This window comes from Ascidiella aspersa, chromosome 9 (genome assembly GCF_963924565.1).
Source record: "Ascidiella aspersa chromosome 9, kaAscAspe10.2, whole genome shotgun sequence".
Taxonomy (NCBI): domain Eukaryota; kingdom Metazoa; phylum Chordata; class Ascidiacea; order Phlebobranchia; family Ascidiidae; genus Ascidiella; species Ascidiella aspersa.
Genome location: NC_139455.1, coordinates 14,286,196 through 14,296,634, shown reverse-complemented (window position 1 = coordinate 14,296,634; position 10,439 = coordinate 14,286,196). Strand labels below are relative to the sequence as shown.

Sequence of the window (10,439 nt, the reverse complement as noted above, 5' to 3'; positions counted from 1 at the left end):
GTGGTTCTCAACCTTTTTGTTCTCGCGACCCCTTTTAAGTTTTCGATTAATTGCGCGACCCCCCCGAAGCGTGAAATTTTTTTGGATTTACGTTGTTAAAGTTGGTATAAACCATTTTTGAGGCCTCGTGAGCCCATAGTTTTACGTTATTCAATGTTCCAAATAAATTCGGCGAAATTGGGACAGAAAGCTTACTGTCCTAATGATTTACAAACCATCACACAGCAGTTAAAATTAGGACAATTTATTCTTTTTGGTTCAAATTTTAGGCCATCTGGCAACCCTGGTTTGAGCGTCTATTCATTTTTATTATACATTGTTTTACTGTAGCTACGCTTGATTCATTAATGGAAAAATTTAATAGTGACGTCATAAACACGGCTGGTTCACTGCAGCGAAAGCCACACAAAGACAAATGTTAGACTGGCGGTTGCTTTTGCTCCTTCTATACTGCTAAACTTTTAGTTCAAATTGCCTAATTCTTATGATTATTTTCTTTTTGAAATTCTACACGGCGATCCCCCCCAGACAAACCCTTGCGACCCCCTGGTTGAGAACCACTGACGTAGAGCTACTTTGTCTGTTACCAAGCCAGCCGTTCGTGGTTAGATGTCGGTGCGTTTTTCCCGAGATTTAACGTTGTTAAGAGGCTAAACTAACTTTTCAGTTTTCGAGGGTTCTTTTAATACAATGAGCAACTGAAACGCCAAGAATTACTGAGTACAGTCACTTGAAAGTAACCGAGTGCTTGTGGACTATTGTTTTCGTCAGGGAGCAGCAATCCAATTAGGGTGAGCATTTAAACAGGACCTTTTCGTTAAAGCACCGGACCTCTCGAAATACGTAATTACGAGCAAAACATCTTCGAGGTTTATTCGCGGTTTTGTAGTCCCAACGTCAACAAGTGAAAACGTAAAAGTTATACGATGTCTAACGAAGTTTCGTATGAGCTGCAGAAGTTGAAGGATAAGTACAGTAACATGGAGAAAATGCTTAACGAGGTGAGATATAAACAGCAAAAATCGAGTTTGAAATACAAGGAGCAGCGCAAAAGAACTAAGGAATGTATACGAAAACAAAAAGGAAATGTGCACAAGGTCGTCAACAAGTTACAAGCAATTGAAGTACGGATTGTCGAATGTGGTTAAGATGGTATTTTTGTAATATATTAAACTATCATTTTACTATGTTTTGCAGTCACGCCGATCTGACTGGGCGAGTATGTCTTCAAGAGGCGCCCAAGGGTGGGAAGAAAGGTAATATACGGCCAAATCACGCTAACGGCAAGGAATGCGAATTATGCATATACCATATAAAAACTAAACACTTGAATTGTCATGGTTTTGGTCATAGGCCTACGAAAACAATCAACACGCAAAACATGTACACAGCGAAGCAATATTCCGCGACACATTGATTAAAACAAAATATTTCAAACATATGAAAAATAGAAACTTAAAGAATTTATATTTTTTATAAATTATAAGTAATTTTATTTTCAAGACCCAAGTGGTTCGAGTCAAATGCATATTTTTCTACATCTTTATAAGGTGTTTGCATTTCTGCATGAAATAGACGTCATTACCATAAACATATATTGTATGGTTAACTTACGTAGTATATTTTTACCTGATGTACAGGCCTGAGACCAAGATGAGTCTACTCCAGGGCCTAGGAACCAGTTGGTGTGTGTGTCCACGTCAGATCTGGAAATACCTTGGGGACGAGAGCGATGATGAACCGGTGACGAGGCGAAAATGTGTCTCTCTTATCATGGGGATTATTTTGGCCCTTTTGCTTCTCGCTATTGTCATCGGACTAATTATCGGATTGGGTGGGTGATAGGGTTTATATTAATTTTTAATTAATAGTTCTAGTATCGGGGTTTTGGTTATAATAAACAGAGACCCTTTTTATCCCTTAATTCATTTTCTTATTTGAACATAACTTACTAAAATAAGAAGTGTTTGTTATTTCTTATTTCGCCGCTTGACTAAAATAAGGTAAAAAATATTAAACGTATAGGTAATTCTATACTTCACACAGGTTTTTGCTCTAGTTTGAACAATTATAAGTGATTTATTTCTTTACAGCGTCAAGTATACAAGCACCCACCGAGTCGCCGATAAGATTTGTTGTTATTGGGGCTGAAAACGAAACCGGTCAAGGATAACTGCCGCTATGTGCTTAACCGTTGTTCAATCCTGTGAAAAGACGGTGTGCTTTACGTATAAGATGCACAGTGGCGCCTGTATTTTATTCTCGTTTGACAGTGTATTTATTTGTATTGACTAGTTGTAACCCATTTTTCTGTATGATTTTACTGTATAGTTTGCCACAACAACAAAACATTCAAGAATTTTCATAAGCTACCTCCGACCACTATTTCGTGCCTTAATACCTCTTTGGTGACTTAAGAGCCAACTAACAGTAATAATCTCTTGAGTTGATTTTACTGCTGTCATTGTTATTGTTATTGTTTACTTTAATAAGCCTACCTCCTGCTGAAAAAGTAGACTTTTTAGCGGTTATTATAATAAATGTATTGGTGTAACCTGTCCAGTGCAATGATATTTAAAATTAGATGTAGCAACTAATCCTTAGGTTCACTTTGATAATGAGATAGACTTACCTATAAAAATATGTAGTTTTTACAGGTGAAGTTGCAGCCAGATTCAACGACAACGTATGAAAATATCGCCTAGCCAAAATTCATGTTTTTTTATTTAGAAAATACAAGTTCGAATATTAAACTGCATACATGCTACCAGGATACGTCAGAACGACCTAAGCAACCTTTTGTGGCCGATTAGTTGTACGGTGGCGGATTCAGATGGGCAAGTGACCAATGTCACCCCTTGGTGTATTGTTTGCCTATTTTAAATACAATTTTTGTTGAACACAACATTAGCATTTAAACGGATGCCTATTGTGACTAAAAGCTGTTCATATTCGAAAATTACGCCGATTTATGTGATACCTGTGTTTGTGGGGCAACTAATAGACAATTATTTAAAAAAAATTAGATAATTTGTCAAGTTTGTAATTAAAAATTGAGCAACCATTAACACAAGTAATAACAGAACTGCTAACCTGTTTCTTGTTTCATTAGCAACCTTGACAACGATGACGATGTAAATCAAAAAAATCGCCCTGCACAAGAATCTGCATTAAAATTCCACTATATATAAACATAGCCTGCTGTTGCTGCCAAGCATTGTACCTACCAATCGTAAAATTGTCAGTTCAAATATACAATTCAACCATGTCTTACCCCCCTTATCAATTTGTTTTAGCCCAAATGCGTCGTGCGTCTCATCGCACCATCAAAAATGAAAAAGTTTAGCCAACTTAAACAATACAAACGCGTTGTTTCGCTTTGCGCGGAATGATAAAATGGGCGCGGTTTGAGATTTGTTGGCCGGTATAAATCTTAAGCTTATTAAGGCTATCTAGTCACGTACGTTATCACAAGGACAAATATGTGAATATTGATTTGCCAAATTATCAAATCGTCTTGGCAACAAATGTTTGCAATTTAAGCCGTATTCCATTCCCCAATTCGAAGACTGAATTCAACCTAGTTCACCATTTTAGCTTGCCGGAGAGAATACGGTGTAAACTTGTTTAAAATGCTTCTTTATTAATATTAAACCCAGTCTACTATGCAATCTCTACCTGGCTGGGGTTTCAGGAATTAACAATCTATTTAATGAACTGAATACACTGATGTTGTATTACACGTCAAGTAAACGCTGCTTTCCAAGTGATCTAAAAAGTCAAAATATATTAGTTGGGCATGATTTAAATAATCTTACTTGTACACTTTTTTATTAAGTTGTGGAAAGCATTGTCAGTTTAGTTATTAATCATGCAAAAATTGATTAAACTGCTTCTTCAGTTGCTGAAGCGAAAACTGTTGTATTATGTCTGAACTATTTCTTGACAATAAAAATCGGTGTTATTTAAACGTTTTTCGATATTTTATATTACTGTAAAGTTATTTGTCATAAATGATCGGTTTTTATAAAGTGCACGTAACTGTTTTAAATGACTTGACTTGACTTGAGTCGTTTGGACAAAAATACTTGAGTTGACTTAAGTCTTTTGGACAAATGCCTTGGGTTGAAATGAAGTGTTTTTATTTGGCATTTTTTCATTAATTTGGTTTTGTTTAACTTTTCACGCATATAATCATTTTGTGGTAAATTGACTTGGTCTAAATATCACTTAACTGGGAAAAAGTATTTTCTTGGGCCTAAGGCATTTTACAAGTGTCTTGACTGGGACTTAAGTCATTTCAATATGACATGTTTACGATACTGTTTTTTGTCAAGGTGAAAGAATCCAGTTCTGTAGCTAAAACGTTGTTTGAAATGGCCGATTTTTCAGCCAAACCTACAGATGTATAGGCTTATCCAATTACCTTTGTAAAACAAAACGGGATTGTTCGGGCTACTCCGGATCGTATTGTTATGTTTCAGATGGTAACTAATGCTCCAACTATAGAAACTCAGATTGATAACAATTGCGTCCTACATTATATAGGTGGTTCTTGAATTATTTGTCAGTCACATTAAGAAGATGATACAAGCTTGTTTTAAAACGTCTTAATAAAAAATGATGTCGATCTACTCTAAATTTTTGGCTTGCAATTGATTATCAAGCTTTATATAAGTCTACAGATTGTTTATAGCAGGGGTCGGCAACCCTTGGCACGAGATGATATTGCATGGCACGCCAAATGATTTAACGCGCCCGTTATATCACATTAAGAAAGTGCAGCATTACATCACTACCACATAATTATCATTATTATTACATCAATAACACTAGCGTTAACTAAATGGTTGCACACATTGCCAGTATGTGTCACAAATAACTGTCTTCTGTTGTGTCTAATATTATTGTTGTATTTAATATTATTTTTGTGGGCGTTATACTTGTTGTTTACCACTAACCGATTCTATTACGTCACAATGCCCCAAATTTGGCGTAACGTTTACCGTGGTAAAGCAGGGCATTTTACATCAGTGGTTCTCAACCGCCGGTCCGCGTCAACTTTCCTGCCAGTCCGCCAAATATATTACAAATTTATATCTCAATTGCAAAAAGCAAGATGTTGAAGGCGGCTTGTCCATCAATTTAGAACTTAGCCATTTCCGTAGTTTGCTGCATTGTGACGTAACATAGAGTTAATGGTCTATTTTGGACTTAATCGTACGTACAATGCTACAAGTGTTGTGTCCAACTGTTTAAAAGTAGGCTACAACTTGTTTAAGTCTTTATGTTCGAAAAACTTCAATAGAACCACGTATAACACGTATGTCATATCATACGTCGTATGATATCAAAAAGACAGCAGGAAATTTCTCATTACATTAAAGTTTTCGTTATTTGCTTTTAATGTGCCTACTTTTGTCATAATTACATTTTGGGTTCATTTTAATTTTTGAAGGCCAACGGTCCGCAAAAATTGTTTTAAAATTTTACCGGTCCGTAAGCTAAAAAGGTTGAGAACCACTTGTCTACATTAAAAGTAAGAACGTGTGTTTTTGTGCGACTGAGAAAACAACAAAAAGCGAAACTGATAGTTAACAGGTATCGGCTTAAAAGCATCGAAGTATATTTCAAAAAAGATACAGTAAATTAGATGTCAGATCACAGCAGGGCTGCTGCGTCGGACTCGGGACTCGAGTAAGACCAGGTAAAACTACCCGAGTCCGACGTGTGCGCATGCGCAGTACCAAATTTCGAAACTGATAAGGCAGCAAACTGTAAATTGTTAAGGTGGAATAGGATATGCTCGTTTTGCGGAATATCCACCTTAATTTAGTTACGTAAATTGGTAAAATACAGAGGCTGAGACGCGATGAAACCTCATATTCGGCCCGAGTCGGACTCGGGATGTTTTTAACCAATTCCGCAGCCCTGATTGCCAGTGCGAAACCAAACATAGAAAAATATTTGGCACGCGAGTTGTTAACATTTTGACATTGTTCATAAACTGGCACACTGCGTACGAAAGGTTGCCGACCCCTGGTTTATAGTAATCCATTTAGCAGTGACGTATGGCTTGTGCATTAAAATATAATTCTTGCCCGATGACTATTTTTCGTGTATTTTAAATCAATTTTTTTTATTAAATATTGAATTAACACATTTGAATCCAGGATATAGGCTATCCAAGTAAAAGGTGGCTGATCAACATCCTTTTAAACAACTAACTACTTGGGTACACTAAATCACGGATAGATGTGATATCACTTGGTTCACAAAGAATATACGACATAAAGCGTGAAAACACATTATTGAAAATAACAGATCTCGTGATTGTCCTTCTGACCCACGTAACGCCTCTAGTGCTAAAACCAGTCCACAAAATAAATGATAATTGCTTCACTCTTATTCGTTGATAAAATATAAAACGACTAAATTCAACTATACCTAATGAAATAGATGGGCGGGGTAAGTTACGAAATGAATCGGTGCGGGACATAAGTCACTTATTCATAAGGTAAACTTTAATGGTTTGTCCCGATGCATAAAACCCTGGGCCCCGGACCACTTGCAACAGAGTCTGAGACCGAAATAGAAAAGGATAATATGGCTAAAAATTGTGCAAAAAAGTTTAAACTAATCTCTAATAAAAATGTTGCCTTTGATGAATAAATTGTGTAAATTCCCCATTACGGCAAAATTTGGTAAGTAAGTGGTCTCAGCTTGGGGCTGTTAGGGTTTAAGGCCGGTTTACACTACAGATGCGCTGAGCTGAGCTGAGCTGGACGTAAAATTGCGTGCATTGAGCATATTGCTTACAAAAGTCACACGAACAATCAGCTATTTATTGGTAACCATGGGCGCCCGCACGGAGGAGCAGGCACTTTCCGCGATTATTAGTATTATTTGTAAGTGTATAATATGTATCACTTATGAAGGTTAAAAATAGTATGCATTATCCATTGCCCCCAGTGGCGTATCCAGGGGAGCAGGAGTTATAACCCCCTGTTTTTGTAAGTGATATTATCCTTTTTGTTCGTTTTTATCATGGTTTAACAAACTGCTAGAAGTGACGTGCTTTATAAATGTAATTGGGTCACGCATCTCGTGCTAATGCGAAACCAAAATTAACCGCAAAACGCCGTTTTTCGTCTTTTGTTTGTTCGACCGTAAACGCTGGATAGTTTTTCTCTTTCGTTATTTGTTTAGGTTGACTAATTAACAAGGGTGTATGCGACAACTGACAACGCTAAGTCAAACCTTCTTTCTTTTTTCTTGCTAAAAAACGTCAAAAGTTAAGCGCAGTATGTTGATGTTCCTCGCTGTTCGGTATCTGCGCTAATATCCGAAGATGGTGTAACATCGACATTTGTTTAACTGAAGCAGATTCTTAAAAGGAGGTATAATGGTTACTGTCGTGCGCGTTTTGGTCTCCACTTTTATGTAATGATGGTTAACGCAAAATTATTCTCTTTAAGCATATTTTCAGACCACGTGTTAAGTGTGTAATGGACACAACTTTTTTCCCCTCAACCACAGCTTGTAATTTAGCTGACTTGGCACACAGCTCGGCGCAATTGTTACGCTAAACGTGGCATGATAACACCCGTGAAAACCGATTTTCGTTTAGTATTGCAGGTGGCGAAAGGCGTGCTTGTAATTTTGCGCTAGTTCCGTTCCTGGAACTAAGGGAACTGCGCTGCTGAGAGTCGAATTATGTATGAATCTACCACAATTAGTCACACATGTTTCACGGTCTTGGTTTATTTATCCCTGGAGCTAGCAGACATTTAAATAACATGTCGAGTACAAAAGGTTTGACTAAGGGCCCCACATGGACCCCCAAAAGGCCGGTCTCAAGTTATGAATTTGGTGCGTTTAGAAAGGGAGGCTGGTGAAAAAACCCTAAAATTTCGGTTTAAAAATCATGTCGAGTACATCGATCTATCTTAAATGTTGCGCCACATTTCAGTGGTCAATCAATGGCCGATCTTAAGTGCGGGAAATGGTGCAAAACCTATTTAAGAGCACCCTTAATGGGGTCGCCATGTCACGTTTAAATATAATTTCGAGTACATTAATGAAACTGGATGAAAAGAAACTTTACATCCCCCTGTAACAGGAATGGTAAGTCTTAAGTTGATGTTTTGGTGCAAAATACATTTAAGACCGGGTTAAATGTAGCACATGTACCTTCTCATAAATGCCAATAGATGGCGCTATGCTTATTTTTGTATTAATTAAGATTTCCCCATAAACCTAAATGTTTTTTTTGCCGTTCTTTTGATGAAAAAATGTTTTGAGAACGATTACACATACATAACTATATTGTCATGGTAAAAAAGGAGGAATGAAATGCCAATGAAGGAGGTTGTCGAATCTTAACATATATAAAAAGAAGAAAAATGCCATGATATAACATAATTTTATTTAAACATTACATAGATTCGTTTGACTGGCAACCTGTTTAAAATATTAATTTTAAATATTAATGTCAATATTATTCGTGTTATCTCTTTGTAAATTAATTTGTTCGTCAATGTAGCATTCAACGTCGCTTAGCAGTGTTGTAAACAAGTCATTTGAAAATGACTTAAGTCCCAGTCAAGTCGTTTGTAAAATAACTTAAGTCCAAGTCAAGTCCTTTTGAATAAATAACAAGTCAAGTCACAGTCCAAGTCATCAGTTGCGCAAGTCAAGTCATAATTACATCAAGTCAAATTTAAGTCACATCCTTGTTGTAAATATAAAACGTTTTATGAGAAACAACTGAACTAAAACAAAAAGAAAAACGCAACACACAGCAAGAAAATTGTTTTAAGTGCAAAAATTTGGATAAATAGCTCAATTTTATCAAAAACACCTAAAGAAAACGCTTCATTTCAACCCAAGTTATTTGTCCAAAAGACTTAAGTCAAGTCAAGTCATTTGCCCGAAAGACTTAAGTCAAGTCAAGTCATTTTGCCCAAATAACTTAAGTCAAGTCAAGTCATTTGAAAACAGTGATGGACTTAAGTCATTACAACACTGTCGCTTAAGTCTTTCGGGCAAATGACTTGACTTGGCCGAGTCAAGTCATTGACTTAAGTCATTACAACACTGTCGCTTAGTCCCTTCAATAAAGAGCGCATAGCGAGAACGAAAGTCGCTCCCGAGTTAACCACCCTGAATGGCGTTTTGAGAAATTCGTACGTACCGCAGTGCGTAACGAAAGCTGTCTTGTGAATGTCCTCAGCAACGGGTATCTGCCAGTACATCTTGGTAAGATCCAGTTTAGTAAAGTATTTTCTGGTAGTCTTTTGAAAACCTCTTCGGCTGTTGTTATCGGTTCCGGATCGAACAGGGATGTCTTGTTCAACTTTATATAGTTGATACAAATCCGATTAGAACCATATTTTTTCTTCACGACAACCACAGGCGATGCCTATGCTGAACGGGACGTCGTATTATTCCCAGTTGTAACATCTCGTCGATCTCGTCCCTCATGTGGTAAGGAACGGTATATGGTTTTGACCGCACCGGCCGATCATCCGTGAGCTGAATACGATGTTCGAGAAAACCGACATTTCCCGAGTAATCGCTAAAAATGTCAACGCAAGCATTTGTAGCCGCCAACGCCTTTACCTTCTGTTTTGCCGTCAACTCTTCGCCAAGCTGGATAGACTGTAGTGACGTCATCATGGTTGTGTTATGTTCACTCACAGCCGTACAACCCTGGTGGACCAGTGATACATCTTGGTTGCCGGTGGTAGGCATTCTTGAGACATACTTTTAGGTGTGTTCGCATGAAAAACACGAATTTTTTCATTCACATTCAAAACATAATCACACTGTCCTCGTTTCTCCACAACTGTGAATGGGCCATTCCACTGGAGAAGCAACTTGTTCAGCAGCAGTAGAGCTTTATTGCCGACTTCCATCCATCGTGGTTTGGCCTTTTTGTTATAATACCTCTTGTATCTCTCTCTTGAGCTCTTCTTTGGCCAGTGATAGTTTCTTAGATCGATAACATACTGGTAGCTTGACCTCCCTTTCGTATCCGTGTCTGGGTTAGTTCACATTTCCTTTAGTACGGTCATTGGACCGCGAACCGTCCTCCCGTAAAGTAGTTAAATGGATGAAAATCCCGTTGATTCTTGAGGAACTTCGCGATATGCAAACAACAAAGCACCTATAAATCTATTCCATTGTTTTGGCTGAGCACAAAACAGCCTTTTGAGCATTTTATTTAGAGTCCTGTTAAATTTTTCTACAACCCGTTACACATAGGGTGATAGGGACCTGTCGTCAGATGCTTAATCATTAGAAGGCGGTTCACTTCTTGCACACACTTCGAAACAAATTGAGTCCCGAAGTCGCTCAACACTTGGTCAGGAATTCCCATGCCTCTGCCATGGTTTCAGCCGTTTATATTCCTTAGCGCTTTCGCCTCAGGGTAT

The 10,439-nt window shown here is 37.6% G+C and overlaps 1 protein-coding gene across 1 annotated transcript; it reads left to right on the top strand.

Annotated features, from left to right (window-relative positions):
* The first annotated feature begins 926 nt into the window (after positions 1–926).
* Positions 927–2,173, top strand: LOC146133130 (uncharacterized). Its single transcript, XM_083397652.1, has 4 exons — positions 927–1,124; positions 1,198–1,256; positions 1,641–1,834; positions 2,094–2,173. Exons 1-4 carry the CDS (start codon positions 927–929, stop codon positions 2,171–2,173), a joined length of 531 nt encoding a protein of 176 aa, XP_083253778.1.
* Positions 2,174–10,439: the final 8,266 nt, after the last annotated feature.

Coding starts and splice junctions, on each gene's coding strand:
- LOC146133130 (XM_083397652.1), top strand. CDS start 927: ATGTCTAACGAAGTTTCGTATGAGCTGCAGAAGTTGAAGGATAAGTAC. Junction 1,125..1,197: donor ACAAGTTACAAGCAATTGAA/GTACGGATTGTC, acceptor TATGTTTTGCAG/TCACGCCGATCTGACTGGGC. Junction 1,257..1,640: donor GCCCAAGGGTGGGAAGAAAG/GTAATATACGGC, acceptor CCTGATGTACAG/GCCTGAGACCAAGATGAGTC.